The following is a 19,240-nucleotide window of genomic DNA, read 5'->3' as shown; positions in this document are numbered from 1 at the left end:
AATTCATAGAACTCAGCAGTGCTCCTCCCTACAACCAAGGAGGTTTAGAAACTCATACTGAAGGTAAAAACAACGATAAAATGAAATTATGGTAGACCTCCCCAAGTGAGAGGTGCAAAATTTCTTTAAATACTAGGTTAATGACTAAGGATTACGCAGAAAGGGTAAAACAGTCTATTTAATGCTAAAATCCACTTTTAGGGCCAACTTGGTAAGTATTTGGGCTGAGCATTGATGAGATCCACGTGCTATGAAGCTCCTTGGGCATGGAACACCAGCTAGGGGGTCCTCTCTGGGCCTTTGGACGCTGGGCTCTGCTCTTTGGGCGCTGGACGCTTGGAAGGGGGCAGGAAGCTAGCATTGGATGCCAGTTTTGGGCCTTCTAATCCGAAGCAAAGTATGAATTATTATATATTTCTGGACAGCTCTGTAAGTCAGCTTTCCATATCCGTTCAGAGCACTCCATTTGGATTTCTATAGCTCTAGAAAAGCTCTTCTCAATGCAGGCCGGTCAGATCTGGACAACATCTGCAGTGCTTTCTCTGTCTCTGAATCAGACTTCTGCTCCAGTTCCTCAATTTCAGCCAGAAAATACCTGAAATTGTATGAAAATACAAAAACTCATAGTAGAATCCAAAAATATAATTTTAACAATAAAACCTATAAAAACTTAATAAAAACTAAATAAAACACACTAAAAACTATATGAAAATGATGTCAAAAAGCGTATAAAATATCCGCTCATCACAACACCAAACTTAAACCGTTGCTTGTCCCCAAGCAACTAAAAACACAGTAGGATAAAAAGAAAATTAAGATACAATAAATTTCTAAGTTTCAAATGAAGCTTAGTTAAAATCAGATGAGCGAGACTTAGTAGCTTTTTGCTTCCGAATAGTTTTGGCATCTCACTATCCATTGAAACTCAGAGATGTAGGCATCCCTAGGAACTTAGAATCCAGATGATATCATTGACTTTCCTAGTTAAGCTTATTTTGATTCTTAAACAGAGCTTTCTGAGTCTTGGCCGTGACCCTAAGCTCTTTGTTTTCTAGTATTACCACCGGATACATTCATGCCACAGACACTTTAACTGGTGAACCTTTTCAGATTGTGACTCGGCTTTGCTAGAGTCCCAAGATAGAGGTGTCCAGAGTTCTTAAGCACACTCTTTTTGCTTTGGACCATGACTTTAATCGCTCAGTCTCAAGCTTTTCATTTGACACCTTCACGCCACAAGCACATGGTTAGGGACAGCTTGATTTAGCCGCTTAGGCCAGGATTTTATTCCTTTGGGCCCTCCTAACCACTGATGCTCAAAACCTTGGGCCCTTTTACCCTTGCTTTTGGTTTTAAGGGTCATTGGCTTTTTTTGCTTGCTTTTTATTTTTTTCTTTTTATTTTTTTTTGCATGCAAGCTTTTTCTTTTTCTTTATACTGCTTTTTCTTACTTCAAGAATCAATTTATGAATTTTTCAGATCACCAATAATACTTTTTCTTTTTCCTTATTCTTTTAAGAGCCAACATTCATAAATTTCAACTTTAAATATGCACTTTTTAATCATACATTCAGAAAACAAAAGCAGATGATACCACATCAAACTAATTAAACTAATCTTATTTTAAACTTGAAATTCATGCATCTCTCAATTCTTTTCAATAAAAATTTTCATTTAAGTAAGGTGAGAGATATATGGAACATTTTACAACTTAAAGACATCAATGCAAATGGTCATGCAACTAGAATAAGAGAACAGGTAAATAAACAGACAAAAAATAGAAAAATAACAGGAAAGGGGTTTAAAGAGAACGAATCCACCTGAATGATGGTGGCTAGTGCTCTTCTTTGAGGATCCAATGTAGTGCTTGATCTCTTCTATGTCACTCCTTTGTCTTTGTTGAGGCGGCTGCACTGGTTCATGTGCATGCTCTCTAGTTTGCTCCATCCTCTTCTTCTATACTTAGGAGTGGTAAAACTCATAAAGCAAAGCTTTTGCAACAACAAACTTAAGAGTTTTGCTCGTCCTCGAGCAAATATGATCAATAGGGAAGAAGAAGGTAGGGTAGGTGGAGCTTCAAGGATCCTCTTGCTCAGTTGACCAATCTGTCCCTATAAGTTTCTAATGGAGGACCTTGTTTCATTAATGAAACTGTGAGTGGTCTTAGTGAGGCTGGAAACCATAATGGCTAAGTCAGAAAGGCTCTGATTAGAGGTTTCCATGTTCCCTTGAGAAGATGGGAATGGTGGTCTGTTGTTGAACCTATTCTGGTTCCTACCACCTTGATTGAAACCTTGCTGAGGTTTCGGTTGATCCTTTCATGAGAGTTTAGGGTGGTTCCTCCATGAAGGGTTGTAAGTGTTTCCATAGGATTCTCCCATGTAATTCACCTCCTCCATGGTGGGTTGATCAGGATCATAAGCTTCTTCTTCAAGAGAAGCTTCCTGATTACTACCAGGTGCATTTTGCATCCTAGTGAGATGTTGAGAGATCATGTTGACCTGTTAAGTCAAGATCTTATTCTGAACCAGGATGGCATTTAGAGTCTCAACTTCATGAACTCCTTTCTTTTGAGATATTCCATGGTTTACAGGATTCCTCTTAGAGGTGTACATGAATTCGTTGTTTGTAACTATCGCAATGAGCTCTCTTGCTTCTGCAGGCATTTTCTTCAAGTGGAGAGATCCACCTCCAGAGTTGTCCAATGAAATTTTGGACATCTCAGACAAACCATCATAGAACACGCCAATGATGAACCATACTGAGAGCATGCCAGGAGGACATCTCCTGATCAGTTGCTTGTATCTTTCCTAAGCTTCATAGAGGGATTCACCTTCTCTTTGTCTGAAGGTTTGAATTTCCACTCTAATCTTGCTCATCCTTTGAGGAGGAAAGAATTTAGCCAAAAAAGTATTAACTAGCTTTTCCCAAGAGTCAAGACTCTTTTTAGGCTGGGCATGCAACCAGTTTTTAGCTCTATCCCTTAAAGCAAAGGAAAAGAGCATAAGCTTGTAGACTTCAGGATTAACTCTATTAGTCTTTATAGTATCACAAATTAGCAAGAACTCAGCTAAAAATTGATGTGGATCTTCCATTGGAAGTCCATGAAACTTGTAATTCTACTGTAGAAGAGAGACTAACTAAGGCTTAAGCTCAAAATTGTTAGCTCCAATGGCAGGCACAGCAATGCTTCTGCCATAAAAGTCACAGGTAGGCATGGTGAAGTCACCAAGGACCTTTCTAGGCTCCTCTTGTGGTTCGGCCATGTCTTCCAGTTCTTGTTCAAAACTTTTTGAAAGGTCTCTTCTAAAGTATTGTGCTCTAGCTTGTTGAAAATGCCTCCTTAGAATTCTTTCAGGTTCAGGATTAGGAGTCAAGAGGGGTTCTTTATCCCTGTTCCTGGTCATAAATAATAAGAAAAGAAAGAAAGAAGAAGAGACCACGCCAATAGGCAAGAAGCTCCTTCTTAAAGTCAGAAATAAAGGAAGAAGAAGAAGATAAAAAAATAAAAATAGAAATAAATAAAAGAAGTAGAAGAAGATTACCTTGAAAAGAGAAGATAGAACAAAAAAAAGAGAAAAGAAGAAAGCTTTTTGTTCCACTTGGATCAAAGAGCTTCCAGTTAGATGTGAAGAAGAAAGGAAAGAATATAAAGAAATGAAGATGGAAGAAGAGATAGGGATAGGAGAGTTTTGAGTAATAGAGATGTGAGAAGAAGAGCAGTATAAATAGAATGAGTAAATAAGAATTAAAATATTTTTGTTTTTATTTTATTTATTTAATTAATTAATTTTTGAAAATTAAGTTAATTAATTTAAAAAGAATATAAAATTTAAATCTTAAATTTTTGAAAATAGAAGAGAGAGAAGAGGGAGAAGTTTTTGAAAATCAAGAGAGATGAGAGTTAGTTAGGTAGTTTTGAAAAAGAAGAGAGAGAAAAGAAGATATTATTTTCAAAAATTATGGAAGAGAGGAGTTAGTTAGGTGGTTTTGAAAAAAAAAGAGAGAGAAATAGGAGAAGTATTTTCGAAAACTAAGGAGGGAAAAGTTAGTTAGGAGGTTTTGAAAGATAAGAGAGAGGATAAGATATTAATTAAGAAAAGATTTGAATTTAAAATAAAAATAAAAGATAAGATAAGAAGAGATTTGAATTTTAAAAATAAGATAAGATAAGAAAAGTTTTGAAAAAGATATATTTTGAATTTTGAAAAAGATAAGATAAGATTTTAAAATTTTGAAAAAGATATGATAAGTTTTGAAAAAGATACGATTTTTATTTTTGAAAAAAATTTGATTTTTGAAAACTTGACAACTAAGATATGATAAGATAAAATTTGAAAACAAAATCTGAATTTTAATGAAAAAATTCGAAAATAATGGTTAGAATTAGTTAGAAAAGATATTTTTTGATTTTTGAATTTTATGATGAAAGAGAAAAACATAAAAAAGACACTTAAAATTTTTAGATCTAGCACCCTTTATTTTCGAAAATTTGGAGGGAAACACCAAGGGACACCAAACTTAAAAATTTTAAGATCAAGACACATATAAGACTCAAGAACACTTCACTACAAGAAAACAAGCTTTTTGCTACGCTTTTAAAGCGTGGCGAAAAGTCCTTAAAAGCGTAGCGATAGCTTTTCGCCACGCTTTTTGAGCTACCGGCACGCTTTTGAAAGGATCACAACTGCAAGGGTGCCGGTTGCTCTATCGCCACGCTTTTCGTGACCTATTGGCACGCTTTTTTTCTTCCCACACTTTTAAAGACCCCCACGCTTTAAAAGCGTGGCCATATGTGTGAACTATTGCTACGCTTTTAAAGTGTGCCAAAAGCAAGATATGGCTACGCTTTTAAAGCGTGCCAATAGCATGCCATATAGCTACGCTTTAAAAGCGTGCCAATAGCAAGACATATGGCTACGATTAAAAGCGTGCCAATAGGTGTGAGATACAGCTACGCTTTTAAAGCGTGCCAATAGCAAGACATATGGCTACGCTTTATAAGCGTGCCAATAGGTGTGAGATACAGCTACGTTTTTAAAGCGTGGCTGTTCATGTGCACTGCAACGTATATCGCCACGCTTCCAAAGCATGGCAACAAGTAGAGATATGGGTACGCTTTAGAAGCGTGCCAATAGGTTCTGAACTGAATTACAGCTCGCTTATAAAGCGTGGCTGTTGATTGCTGTTGTGTATGGCCACCCTTTTAAAGCATGGCTGTAAAATAGTTCAGTACCTATTGGCACTACTTTTTTTATAAACCTTACAAAATCATAGATAATTTCAAAATTTAAAAGATGACTACTAATTTTAAATCAACAAATCCTTGCTTCATAAACTTGTCACAGAGAAAGTGTTTGATCACATGTTAGTTATACTCTAACAAAATACCAAAAATCAAAGTCTCATCCACTAGCAGTTTCTTAATACATGAATTACAATTCCAACATGGGTTACATTATCTACTTCCTTTACACTTTATTACAAAATATAAAACTTCATGATTACTGATCACCATTGTGAGCGAAACTGTTTTCAGCACTTCCTTGCATAATTTTAAATATTGTTGTGTTATTGCATCTTATACCAAACCAAAAAATAGAGACATATATTATCAACAAATGAATGTTATAGTTGTACAATATTTGTAACCAGCAAAGGCTTTTCTTTCATTGAAAGCCAGGATACTTTTTTTGTTCTTAAAGTTTTCAAAAAAGGGAAAAAGGGTACTGCTATAGCTAGGAAGCTAACAATCAAACTGCCCCCCCTCCCCTCCTTTTTATTTCTGCAACAGTCACATGTTTCTCAACAATGGCATGTATCACCCTAACTCCTAATATATTTCACAACCAAATTAACCATTCTTGTAGCCCTATACTGCACCTGCAGTCACATGCATGCACAATTTATACTAGCAACTGGAAAATCAATACAAATTGCATATGGATCAATTCTATAACCGATCCCCAATAAATAAATCAAGCAAAATGAGATATACCATGAGAGCCATTAATTCCTTCTGGAGTCTGCAAAAATCAAAACAAACAAAAACATTAAAATTCAATTATGGTTTCTTTTCTTTTCCTTTATCCAATTTGATTAGGAAAAAGTGCAAATCTTCAAAGATTTGTCGTGTTTTCCAAAATTGAGATTCAATGCCACACTAGATACAAAACAAAACACTACTAAAAAGTCAACAACTTTGAATTCAGATTCCAATTCAACACCATTAGCACCATTTAGAATCTTTTATCTCACTATCAAATGTCCAAAATCAACAAAAACAATAAGTCAACTACTTTAAATGGAAATATATCGAATATCCAAAGATAGTGACTTACATCTTTGGGTGGAATATGAGTTGATTCGGAGGAGCGAGGAGTATTTCTCGGTCTGCTACTTGAGGCATCCAAAGGAGAATTTTGGGCAGCTTGCACTAAGGCTGCTACCTCTTCCTCACTCATTCCAGGGTTGACTTGGTGCACCAATACCTTTAATAAACTACATACACCGTCCATCTTCTTCTCTAATGATTCAACCTTGTTGTTGTATTCAACCTTGACTTGTTGAATCTCCTCATCCTTTTTAAGAGAGCTTTTTGTAATCGAAGCCCCAAAACAACGAACTCGACCTGGTCGGTCCTTTCCTAACACTCCTACAAATGCATCCTCATCATTTTCCCCTGCCTCTATGCGGGTTTGAAGTTCAGCCTGCCGCATTAATTTAGCATACAAACAATATTAATAGAAATCACTATAGAAATCATTATAGAATTAATATTGTACATTTCCAAATACAAATACAAACAACTCACAATTGTGCTTTGCGTTTTAGCATCAATTTCTTTTCCTTTTTTACTTGTGCGAGTTGCTATGAAAACTTCAACTCTTGATGGTTCTTCACTGTTCTCTTTAGAGTCGCGCTAGAGTACATATAGAAAAATTTACATGAAGCATGCTAACTAGTAAACTACAACCTGAATATAAATGAGAAATCACAAAAAAATAAGTTACATTACCAGTTGCTTGCGCGCTATTCCAAAATTTGTGGAACCCATCCGGTGAGGACATGTTTGCTTTGACCTATTTTCAGCATTCTTAGTAGACACAGCCTAAATATAAACATGAAAAAGAGATGTTATTATTCTTAATAAACATGTTTTCTTGTTTTTTCAAAATCACACTACCTTTTTCCAAAACACCAAGTTTAATCAAATAAAGAACTAAAAGACAATATTACCTTAACAGTCGGAAGACTCCAATACCGAATTAGTTTGCGAAATTGAACCTCCGGGATCTCTAACGATCGGTTCTTTATCATTTCTTTCTTTGTGTTGTACTTCAAGAAATGTTCCTTTTTTATTTCGCCTTTGTATTTTTTCCATGCACGACAAAATCCGTTCATTACCCACGACTTTGAAGTTATTGGAAGAATGAATTTTTGCTAAACAAGACAACAAATTAGAATGTCAAAGGTTAGCATAAATAAAGTAACAAATAAATCTTAACAAAATTATCTATAATTCTTACATACATTGGCATACTCCCACATGTCCTCTTTGAGGTTTTTAGGCACACCATGCCAACTAGTATATAGCAAAGTCACAAAACGAGGATTCCTAACTGTTGTGCCCAAGAGTTGGTTGAGGTTAGATACAACCTCCTTGGTTGGACCTATAGGCTGCCCTCCAAGAAATTCCACCTCCCGTCGATCATTAAAATCAGTGGCATGAAGCTTTTTGCACATAGTCTTTCCACGAGTTTTCTTCTTTATTGTGCCTAAATCCGATTAAAATAACAGAATTTTAAACTCAAATCAACTTAGAAGTAATACAAGCTATATTTTGACAATAAGGTAAAACAAGAAAAGCACCTTCATTACTAGCTTGTCCTCCATTACCCTCATCATTTGCAGCATCATCAAGCTCATCTTCCTCATCTTCCTCATCTTCTTCATCTTCCAAATTTATCCCATGTACCTTAAAATACATGTCAAGACTCATTCCTTTTTTCGTTGAACTTGCAGTTAGCTCGCTTGTATCTTCTCCCTCATCATCAGAACTTAAATCATTTTGTTCCATTGTATCAGCTTCAACAGTCCTCTGATTCCCAGTTTTGGAGGTCTTTTCAGCTTGAGACATTGTCCCGTTCCCATTATGTTCACATTCTTGAAAAAGTGACATTGGTTGCACCTTCTTTTTCTTCTTTGGAGTCCTAGCTTGCTCTTCAATGGCATCTTCCACGATTGTGATGGGTTGGTTTTTGTTTGATCTTTTGGGTCTTGAGCTTGGAAGCTAGCCTTCTTATTTTTAGCCATGATCTTTTCTCTTTTAATATTGTATTGTTGTAGCAATTCAGCACTTGACCTCACTTGTGTAACCTCGAAGGAATTCTTTTTTTTTGGACTTTTTTCTTTCATTTTTTGTGCTAAGGTACTTATCCATTTTCTTTTAGCGATCTCTCCTTTCTCCATTCTGCATACACAAAAGAGTTGCAATGAAAAAAATGTTATTTTATGAATAATTAAACGAACATAATCAACATAAGCGAGTAATTAACTAAGCAAAATAACTAAAACAAATGAGACATTTAGAATTCTACCAAAACAGCATTACATGAAAACATGTCAAGATGTTTCAGAATCAGAGTCCTCTATGTACTCGTATTCACTCTCCTCATCTTCCTCACCACGTTGTTTGGCAAACATATTTGGAGCTACATCTATAATGGTTGCTCGTAGATCATTCCTCACTAGATCAACTTCGCCATTATCATTTGGGAGACTGGGAATCACTTCAGGTTCACATGGCTCCCTTGCATATATTATGGGGGAATCAGACTCAAGGTCATCACTTATCCTAAATAAATCTCTTGGAATTGTTTTCATAACATAGTGTTTGTCACTCACATATGGGTCTTGCACATAAAAGCATTGGTTTACTTGGGATGCTAGCACAAATGGTTCTTCTTGGTAGCATTTCTTATTGAAATACACATATGAGAGACCAAAGTTGTCTTTTGCAACTGTATACCTGATGACAAGTCATCTTAGCCTAGTGTCACTAGCCTTATGTGAGTTATTATTACTTGATGCGACCCGGTGCACTTGCCGGTGAGTTTTGTGTCGGATCGTTTATACACCATCAAGTTTTTGGCGCCGTTGCCGGGGATTGATTAGATTGACAATGATTAAGTAAAGTGGAGATCTAGATCAAGCACTTTTTCTTTTCTGTCCTTTAATTTTCAATTAACCCACTAACTGTTTGAATTTTTGCTTAAGCTAACTAAAACTTCATTCTAGTAGTAGATTGAAGTATCACTGGTTTGAGTGTTTCTTATGTTTTGCTTGTATGTCAGGTACAAGAAGAACCACACCCACCTTTCATGAACAAGACGAAAGAACTCTCAGGAGGTTAAGAAGAGCTGAAAGAGGGAAAAATATTGTTGGAGAAGAGGAATTAAAAGAAGAATTCCAAGATATGGAGGAACATTCAACCAATCCACCTGGTGGAGCAGACAACAACAATAACAACCCACCCCAGAGGAGAGTTTTGGCCTCCTATACCTTTGCAAATGCTAGACATTGTGGAAGCAGCATTCTCACCCCTAATGTCAATGCAAATAACTTTGAATTGAAGCCACAACTCATTACATTAGTCCAAAACAACTGCTCGTTTGGAGGAGGACGATTGGAGGATCCAAATCAACATTTATCTACCTTCTTAAGGATCTGTGACACTGTCAAGTCCAATGGCGTGAATAAAGTATCACCTGAATCTCAAAGACTCACTAACTTGGAGACCTTGATGGATAAAATGTTGAAACACCAGGAAATGACAACCAAGAACCATGAAGCCTCCATAAAGAGCCTAGAGAGGCAGATGGGGCAAATCTCCAAGCAGATCTCTATTGAGAGACCTTCAAGCTCTCTGCCGAGTGACACAATTCCAAATCCTAATGAAGAATGCAAGGCAATACAATTAAGGAGTGGAAAAACATTGATGAACAATAATGACACTACAAAGAAGCAAGCAGAGAGCAGCAAAAGGCCAATAGAAGATGAGGAGCAAATAAAGGCAGATGAAGCCAAGGATCAAGTTGTGACGCCAAACAAGAGCATTAAGAAACTCAAAGAGAAGGACAACCAACCACACGGTTCAGAAGAAGTAACTCAGGGACAGCAGCAAATAGGAAAGAGCATCACACCTCCACTGCCATATCCCCAGAGGTTCAACAAAGAGACTAAGGACCAACAATTTCATAAGTTCCTTGGGACTTTTAAAAAGCTGGAAATCAAAATTCCCTTGGCTGAAGCACTTGAGCAAATGCCTCTGTATGCCAAGTTTTTGAAGGAGCTTATCAACAAGAAAAGAAGTTGGGATGAGAAAGAAACCATACTGCTTACTGAGGAATGCAGAGCCCTGATTCAAAAAGGACTTCCTCCTAAGCTTGAGGACCCAGGGAGCTTTTTGCTACCTTGCACCATTGGGGAATTAACCATCACTAAAGCAATGTGCGATCTAGGAGCAAGTATCAACTTAATACCATCCTCCTTGGTAAAAAATTTGCATATAGAGGAAGTTAAACCAGTACAGATATCTCTAGAGCTGGTAGATAAGTCAACAGTATACCCCAGGGGTATGATTGAAAACCTTCTGGTCAAGGTGGACAATTTCATATACCCTGCAGATTTTGTGGTTCTGGATTCAGATGGGGATGATGGTGATTCTATTATCCTGGGAAGGCCATTCTTGGCCACTGCTAGAACTATCATATACATAGAGCAAGGAGAACTAACTCTCAGGATGCATGATAAGAGTGTCACTCTGAAAGTATTACCAGAAGCCCAGTTTAGTAATAGGAGGAGGGACTCTATGGAAATTGACAAGGTGATTCACAACAATATCCCAAGGCAGAAGATTGTGCAAAAGGATGAAAAAGTCCAAGAGGATATTGGAGTATTAGCTACTGAAGAGAGAAATCCCCAAGTCTACAGCCATAAAAGAAAGATCAACAAAAAAGGGGATGAAACGCAGAAACAAAACAAAAAGGGGTTGGAAGAACAGGAAGATTCCAACAGAAGGACTTTCCAAAGGTGACAAAGTGCAATTGACATATCAACAACTGGGAGCAAGCCAACAGACTGATGACTATTACAATGTCAGCAACATACTCTCGTTGGAACATGCTGAAATTGAACACCAGAGAACAAAGAGGAGGATCACAGTCAGGGGAGACAAGTTGAGGCACTACAATCCTCAACCACCATAAAAGAAAGCTCCAATGTCAAGCTAGTGACAATAAAAGAGCGCTCCATGGGAGGCAACCCATGATTTAAGATTTATGTCATTTTAAATTCAATAAGCTATGATCATCTGAGCATGAAATTTATTTTCATAGACGTACTTAATGAATGCATGCAATATTTTTACATATGCTAAGACTTCTAAAGTTTGGTGTGCCTTCAAGCACACCAAACCAGTGTTACAAACATTTTCATACTATATGCCTAGCATATGACCAAACACTAAGTTTGGTGTTTCTCTTCTCATAAAAAAAAATCATGCATCAATGATCATACATTATCTCTTACTGAGACTTTTCAATTAAAAAGAAATCATATTCTGTGATGAAGGCATCAATTGTGATTTACTACTAGCATCTCACATTTACCCCTTAAGCAAGGTACAAGTTTGGTGTTCACCAAACTTTGATGCACGGATTTAGGGACACAATTGATCCCTCATGAAAAAAAAAAAGAGAGAAAAAGGAAAATTATGATGAAAACATTTCTTATAAACATTTGACCAAGAATGACATTGGGATTTCAATTTCACTAGTTGGAGGAAGAAACACATATTTTCAACTATATGACCAAACATTAAGTTTGGTGTCCTCCAAGAAAAGCCACGGTTCAAATGGATATAAGGAATGATGATTCATATAGTGTTAATGAAAAAAAGCACCATTGCCACGGTTTAATAAAGCTAATGTGTGTTGTCTTGTTGTGATGACTAGGTGGTCAAAGAACACTCCATGAAAGAGACAAGACAAAGGAAAGCATAGCATGAGGACAAAATCTCATCACATGCCTCAAAAATAGAATCTGCCACTCCTTGAGATGATCACGGCAAAGACAATTGAAGAAGCAAGCTTTGCCTTCATTCATCCTTACATGCACACCTTTGATTCACATAGTATCCAATAGCATCCTAGCCCTTCATTGTTCATTTAAATGACACACCACCTTCAAGCCATGCATATGACCGAATCCTTGCACCACAACCATTTAAACTCCATTCCCTTCATCATTTCTCATCATAATAAGCTCAACCTCAAATTTCTTCTTGCACTAAATATACATCAAAATATCCAATATTCTTCACACTTCCTTTAACCTCAAGAGTCTCAAACAACCAAGTGATCATGGCCTCTTCCTCAAGAACCAAACGAAGAAGAGGGAAAGATCCCATGGTAGAGGAGAGCACCCCTGAATATGACCGATGGAGATTCAAATCTCGGTACCATCAGATGCAAATTGAATGGATGAATGAGAAGAAAATATATCCAAAAATTCCACTCATGCTGCCGGATGATGGATGCCAAGAAATGAAGGACAAAATTCGAAAGAGGAGGTGGGAGGAACTCATATCACCAATCACCCGAATCAATGCTAATATCATAAGAGAGTTCTATGCCAATGTCTCAAGGCTTGACATGAGTGAGGCCCCAACATACAAGAGCTATGTGCGGGGAGTGGAAGTAGACTTTAGCTTGGATGCAATCAAGAAAGTCTTGGATCACTATACATGAAAAACTAACAAGAACAAGAAGAACGGGAGCTAAGAATGATGAACAAACAAAGTGAATTTGAGTCAAAATTCATTGTGATGCAAGAAGAGCATGCTTTTCAATCTCATGAATCATTTGGAAAGTTGGAACAAATGCAAGCTAAAAATTTGAGGGCTCTCAAAGAGTTCACAACACTCCAAGATGCAAGATATGAGGTCCAAGCCGACTACAACATAAATAGTCAAATCAAGCTGAACTATATTGGAGAGCATCTACACAACATGGATCCAGCTTTTCCAACTTTTGATGAATTCTTCAAAAGGAGAAGTGAGATAGAAGTAAGCAATGCAATGAAGCTTGAAGATAGAGTAGAGGAAGCGATGAATAGAGCTGGTTTCTGGCAGGATCAACAGACAACAGACATGGACACAGGGAACACCAGCAACCAGGTGTATGAAAGAAGAAAGAAAAAGCATGACAAATAAAAGGTGGACTTGCTCCTTGTTCATCACTACAAAGAAAAAGCATGCATTATGTCTGTTTTAAGTGGTCCTTGCCTCTTTAAGTAGTTATTATAATTAATAGTCTTTGCATCTTGTTTGTTTCTCTTAAAGTAAGTAAGCTAGTCTATGTGTGTGCTTGTGTGTTTACTTTCACTGAACAAAAAGCATGCTTTGTCCCCTGCATTTTCAATTCAATAAAAGAAATGTTTGAATGTGAAGTGAGATAGAAGTATGTTAGATAGAAGTACAATAAAAGTAAGTGGTGGTGTGTGTGTGTGATTGTATAATAGCTCACTTTGGTGAATAAAAGAACTAGGATGTCCCCTTCTAAGTATAAAGTGGCCTACTGTCTATGAATCTCAATCAAATAAAAGTCCTTGGTTAGACAGAAAAACAAAAAAGAAAAAAAAAGGGAGAAAAAAGAAATAGCCAAAGAGTGGCAGAACAAAAGAAAAACAAAAAGAAACAAAGCTGGACACCAATAGCTTGAACCTTAGAGCATATGCCTGTGGTGTCTTTGTATTAGGATCTGCTTGGATTATTAAGCTCTTTGGAGTGCATCAACACTTGATGACTTGGGTTAACTAATCCGGGATCATCAGCTGAAAGTCCACTATCAAGAGCAACCTAACTACAAGGCATTTAGTAGCCCAAAGAGGTGCTGGGCATCAATGTTCTAAGAAGGAATGTGAGCCAAGTGTCTATAGTGAATAATGTGTCAAGTATAAAGAAAAGAAAATGAACTTGATACACATGACACTCAAATAAAGCTTATGAACAAGATAATAGCCAAGGATAAAGGAATAATGAGAGGTCATAGCAGTATGTTACTTGAAGCTTGAAGGAGACTTTCTAGGCTTAAGAGTCAATAAGAGGTGAGTGTGTACATATCCACATTAAACCCCATGAACTACCAATAACACTCTACCAGCATGAACATCCTCTTCCATTTCATTCTTTCTTCTCAATAAATCATTTCTTACTTGGGGACAAGCAAGCTTTAAGTTTGGTGTTGTGATGACAAGTCATCTTAGCCTAGTTTCACTAGCCTTTTTCTTTTGTTTTCAATTGAATTATGCACTTTCTTGAGCCATAAGCAAGCCAATTGGGTAGATTTTCATGCTTCCTTTGATTTAATCAACCATGCATGAATTCATGCTATTTCATGAGGTTTTATGCTATAATTGTCACATATTATGAAAGAATGAATATCTCATGGTTTTGAGCATAGCTTTGATGTGTTTGGTTGATTAATGATAGGTGAAGAAAGCTTGGAGAAAGGTTGAAACAAGAAGGAATGGCTAGGAGGAAGAGAGGACAAAAAGTTTGAGCAAAAGTTTGCCTCAAACTTTAGCTCAAACTTTTGGAATAAGTGAAAATGAACCAGGGAGCAAAAAGCTGGACCAAAAGTTTGCCTCAAACTTTTGTGCAAAAAGCTGGAGCAAAAGTTTGCCTCAAACTTTTTGGAAAACTTTTGGCACCACAAATCAACACCCTGGAGAGCAAAAGTTTGCGCCAACGTTAGCCTCAAACCTTTTGGCAAACGTTGGCGCATGAACAACACACCCTGGAGAGCAAAAGTTTGCGCCAACGTTTGCCTCTAACTTTTTGGCAAACGTTGGCGCCATGTGTGTGCAAGGGGAGGCCAACATTGGAGCAAAAGTTTGACCCCTAACTTTTGCCCCAACGTTGGTATCAGAAACTTTTGGTGGCTGATGTGAAAAGTTGGAGTAAAAGTTAGCCTCAAACTTTTACTCAAACTTTTACTCAAGCTTTCATGATTCCAAACCCGGTTCAATTCGGTTCTTCTCCAAACTCCAAGAGCAATCAACCAAGGCCTCTATCAACCCAATTCCATCAAGAGCAAAGGCCCAATTGAAGGCTTGAAGACCATTTGAAGAAAGTGTATAAATAGCATAGGATTTAAGTTTTTGGGGAGCTTTTCCTTTTAGTTTTCATAGAGAGTTTTCGGAGAGCTTTTGGTGTTAAGAGAATTTTAATTTCTAAGTCTCGGGGAAGGAGAATTGAATTCCCTTCCTCTTAGTTTTCTTGCTTTCAATTTCAATTACACTTATCTTGGATCTTGGGTTGGAGAATTGAAGGAATTCTGTTTCAATCTCATCCTGAGATCTCTTTGTTTAATTCTCTGCTTAATTGAATTTCAGTTTTGGTTAATTGCTTCTTCATCTACTTTCTTTGCTATTTACATTTCCTTTGCAATTGTTCTTGTTGGATCTAGGAAGGGATTGAGATCTAGACTTGGTTATCTAGTCTCTTCGGTCCTGAGATCTAAATTCCAATTTTACATCCTCTGTTTAATGCTTTTCATGCTCATTTACAATTCTGTTTTTAGATCCGGTTCAATCCAAGTTATCTTCTACTCCTCTGCTTGTTGAATTTTACTTTTCCTTGTTTAATTTCTGCAAATCCAATTCCCCATTCCCTTTACTTTCCATGCAATCTAAATTCTGCAAATCACTAATCACTCAACCAAATCTTGATTCGCTTGACTAAATCAACCACTAAACTAAAATTGCTCAATCCTTCAATCCCTGTGGGATCGACCTCACTCCCGTGAGTTATTATTACTTGATGCGACCCGGTGCACTTGCCGGTTAGTTTTGGGTATTTTGGAGAAATTCGTTTTTCCACAAAAATACACCATCAATACCACTCACACTTAAACAGGACTACCTTAAATTGGCCATAATAATCTAATTCAAACATATCGACTATTCTACCATAGTAGGTTACTTTGGCTTCAATTGGGTTTTTATCTTTCACAGTAGCAAAACTAGGAGTCAATGCCTCCAATGTGACACCACTATTTTGGGTTTTACATCTCGCATCACGGTGCCTTGTATGAAACCTATACCCATTGATAACATAACCTGAAAATCTTTTTGCAACTCTATTTGGACCCCTAGCCAACCCTTTTGCCCAACCAGGCACATCCTTTTTCATGGCACGAGTTTTAAACCATTCTGAGAACTGTTGACTATGGTCTTTGGCTTTCTCCCACTTTGTTCTTCGTGGATTGTACTCATTTACTGCCTCCTCATGCTCTCTGAAGATCAAATAATCATATTCTTATTTGTTAGTAGGGTAAAATGTTATGATTGGGGTCTACGAAATGACAATGAATCAAACAAAATACCTCATGTAGACTTCGATCTTATCACAATTGTTTAGGATGTATGAATGACCTTGTATTTCTGATTTTTCATCTAACATGAACAAATCTCCCATTTTTCCACCCAAAGGACATCCTTTGCTTGGAAACAAACTCGGAGTTTGCAGCTCATCTGAAACACACTCATCATTGTTTCGAGGGACTCTGTTGAATCTTGTTTGGACATCTTCATGCAAATATCTTGAGCAAAAATTAATACACTCATTCGCCAAATATCCTTCAGCAATGGATCCTTCTGGACGACTTCTGTTACGAACATACGATTTTAGTGTGCACATATATCGTTCAACAGGGTACATCCAACGATATTGAACTGGACCACCTAACCTCACTTCATTTGCCAAATGGATAGGCAAGTGCACCATTATGTCAAAAAAGCTTGGAGGAAAAATCCTCTCCAATTGGCATAATGTCTCAGCAATCTCTGCTTCTAAGTTAACTACCTCATCTAGGCTAATTACCTTCTGACATATCCGGCGAAAAAATGAACATAATCGAACTAAAGCGATGGCAACATGGTCAGGAAGTATGCTCTTGATCGGTACTTGCAACAAGTAATGTAACATGAAATGAGCATCATGGGTCTTGTAACCAGAAATCTTCTTTTCCGTTTGCTGCACACATTGAGCGATATTGGAAGCGCTGCCGTCTGGTAACTTTGCCCCTTTTCACGCACTACAAAATATTGTTTTCTCTGCTGCAGTCATTGAGAAGCATGCCTTTTAGTTCTTAGTTCTTTTACCATCATTCGTATCTCTTGGTTGAAGGTTTTTCCTGATACCCATGTCTTTAAGGTCAAAACGCGCAGCTGCATGATCTTTTGTCTTTCCAGAAATATCCAAAAGCGTTCCAATTATGCTATCAACTATATTCTTCTCTATGTGCATGACATCAAGGTTGTGTCTAAACATGTTGAACTTCCAATATGGTAAATCAAAAAAGATTGATCACTTTTTCCAATTTGAAATGCCATTCTTTGCTTTCCTTTGCTTCTTCCCAAAAGAATTATCTACCCCTTGCAATATATGAAATACAGTTGTTACATCTAACAACTGCGGTGGAGACCTAAGTTCAGTTTTCCCATTGAAAGATCTTTTATTATGTCTCCATAGATGGTTCATGGGTAAAAACCTTCGATGATCCATATAAACAGTCTTGTGGCTATGTTTCAGATATATAGAAGAAGTCTCATCATTACAACATGGACAAGCCAATCTTCCCTTTGTACTCCACCCAGATAACATAGCATACGCAGGGAAGTCGTTAATTGTCCATAAAAGACATGCTCTCATGTTGAATGTTTTGTTCTCTTTGGAATCATATGTTTCGACACCTAACTCCCACAATTCTTTTAATTCTTCAATTAGTGGTTGAAGAAAGTTATCAATATCATTTCCAGGTGATTGTGGGCCAGGAATGAGTAAAGAGAGCATAAAATAATCAGGCTTCATACTCATCCAAGGGGGTAGATTATACACCATCAGAACAACAGGCCATGTACTATGTGTACTACTCAAAGTTCGAAACGGATTGAATCCGTCGCTTGCTAAGCGAAGTCTTACATTACGAGGTTCCTTTGCAAAATCTTCATGTCGACTATCAAATGCTTTCCAAGATTCACCATCGGCAGGATGCCTTAACGACCCATCTTTAACACATTCATTATGATGCCAAGACATAGCTTCAACCGTCCTTGTGCACATAAAAAGCCTTTGAAGTCTAGGAATCAGGGGGAAATGCCTTAGAGTTTTTGCAGCAACTTTACGAGGCTTTTTAGATGAGGTAGCATCGTCCTCTTCTACATGATGCTCAATATAACGGGATGTTCCACAGACATGGCAAGATGAGTCATTCTCATGCCCGTTCTGATACAACATACAATCATTGGGACATGCATCGATCTTTTGGTAGTCAAGACCCAAATTCTTCACCATATTCTTCGTTTTATCAAAAGAAGTAGGAATATTCAAATGTGGCATTCCTTCTTTCAATAATTCTAAGAGAGAAGTGAACGACGCATTACTCCAACCGTGCAAGCATTTTAACAAGTAAAGACGGATGGTAAAGGATAATCTTGTGAATCCTTTACATCCAGGGTATAGCTCTTGGCTTGCCTCGTCTACCAATTTATAAAATTCTTTTGCACCTTCGTTAGGCCCCATGTTATGTCCATCAACTTGTGTAGTATCTCTGAATCTATCACGTAACAACTCATCAATATTATCATTGTAGTTATATTCCTCATCTGTGTCACTGTCAACATCCATAGCAACAAGTGATTCCCCATGATTAAACCACCGCCTATAACCTTTTACGAATCTATCGCATATTAGATGGTCATACACGACATCTCTCCTTAACCAAAGTCTATTACAACACTTTGCACATGGGCATTGAATTTCTTCCCCTTGAGGAATTCCCGGTGATGAAAAAGCAAAGTGTAAAAACTTTTCTACACCGAGTTGATATTCTTTTTCATGATGTGGTGTATCCATCCAATCGTTGGACACATCCATCGAAAACCTATATATTTCAAATAGATAGCTAAGTTTCTAGTTTGAAGTCTTTACTGCTAGTCTCACTAACTGCGAGTCTAGCTTCCTAATTAACTAAGAGACAAAATTTTCCAAGTCTCTAAAATACTTTGAAGGCATTGGACATAAAATAGCGAAGAAAATTAAATTTTAGCAATTCTTAAAGGTCCTGAAGTGAGTGCCTCAAGAAAGCACTTAAGTTGTCCACATAACATTAAT

The 19,240-nt window shown here is 37.2% G+C and overlaps 2 protein-coding genes across 2 annotated transcripts; both read right to left on the bottom strand.

Annotated features, from left to right (window-relative positions):
• LOC107646974 lies at nucleotides 5,873–8,140 on the bottom strand. Its single transcript, XM_016351114.1, has 8 exons — nucleotides 7,873–8,140; nucleotides 7,534–7,778; nucleotides 7,240–7,443; nucleotides 7,019–7,111; nucleotides 6,815–6,922; nucleotides 6,342–6,710; nucleotides 5,999–6,026; nucleotides 5,873–5,883 (listed from the first exon to the last, which is right to left on the bottom strand). The coding sequence occupies exons 1-8, from the start codon at nucleotides 8,138–8,140 to the stop codon at nucleotides 5,873–5,875; spliced, it is 1,326 nt and encodes a 441-aa protein (XP_016206600.1).
• Nucleotides 17,435–19,003, bottom strand: LOC107646975. The gene has a single exon (XM_016351115.1). The coding sequence runs from the start codon at nucleotides 19,001–19,003 to the stop codon at nucleotides 17,435–17,437; it is 1,569 nt and encodes a 522-aa protein (XP_016206601.1).

Source organism: Arachis ipaensis, chromosome B06, assembly GCF_000816755.2.
Source record: "Arachis ipaensis cultivar K30076 chromosome B06, Araip1.1, whole genome shotgun sequence".
Taxonomy (NCBI): Eukaryota; Viridiplantae; Streptophyta; class Magnoliopsida; order Fabales; family Fabaceae; genus Arachis; species Arachis ipaensis.
Note: the sequence above shows the minus strand (reverse complement) of the source record. Positions and strands in the feature narration are given on the sequence as shown.

Excerpts from the sequence above, each read along its gene's own strand:
- LOC107646975 (XM_016351115.1), bottom strand. The coding sequence starts at position 19,003 with ATGGATGTGTCCAACGATTGGATGGATACACCACATCATGAAAAAGAA.
- LOC107646974 (XM_016351114.1), bottom strand. The coding sequence starts at position 8,140 with ATGTCTCAAGCTGAAAAGACCTCCAAAACTGGGAATCAGAGGACTGTT. Across the intron at positions 7,112-7,239 it reads GGAGTCTTCCGACTGTTAAG|GCTGTGTCTACTAAGAATGC; the intron begins GTAATATTGTCT and ends GTTTATATTTAG. Across the intron at positions 6,923-7,018 it reads GAATAGCGCGCAAGCAACTG|CGCGACTCTAAAGAGAACAG; the intron begins GTAATGTAACTT and ends TATGTACTCTAG.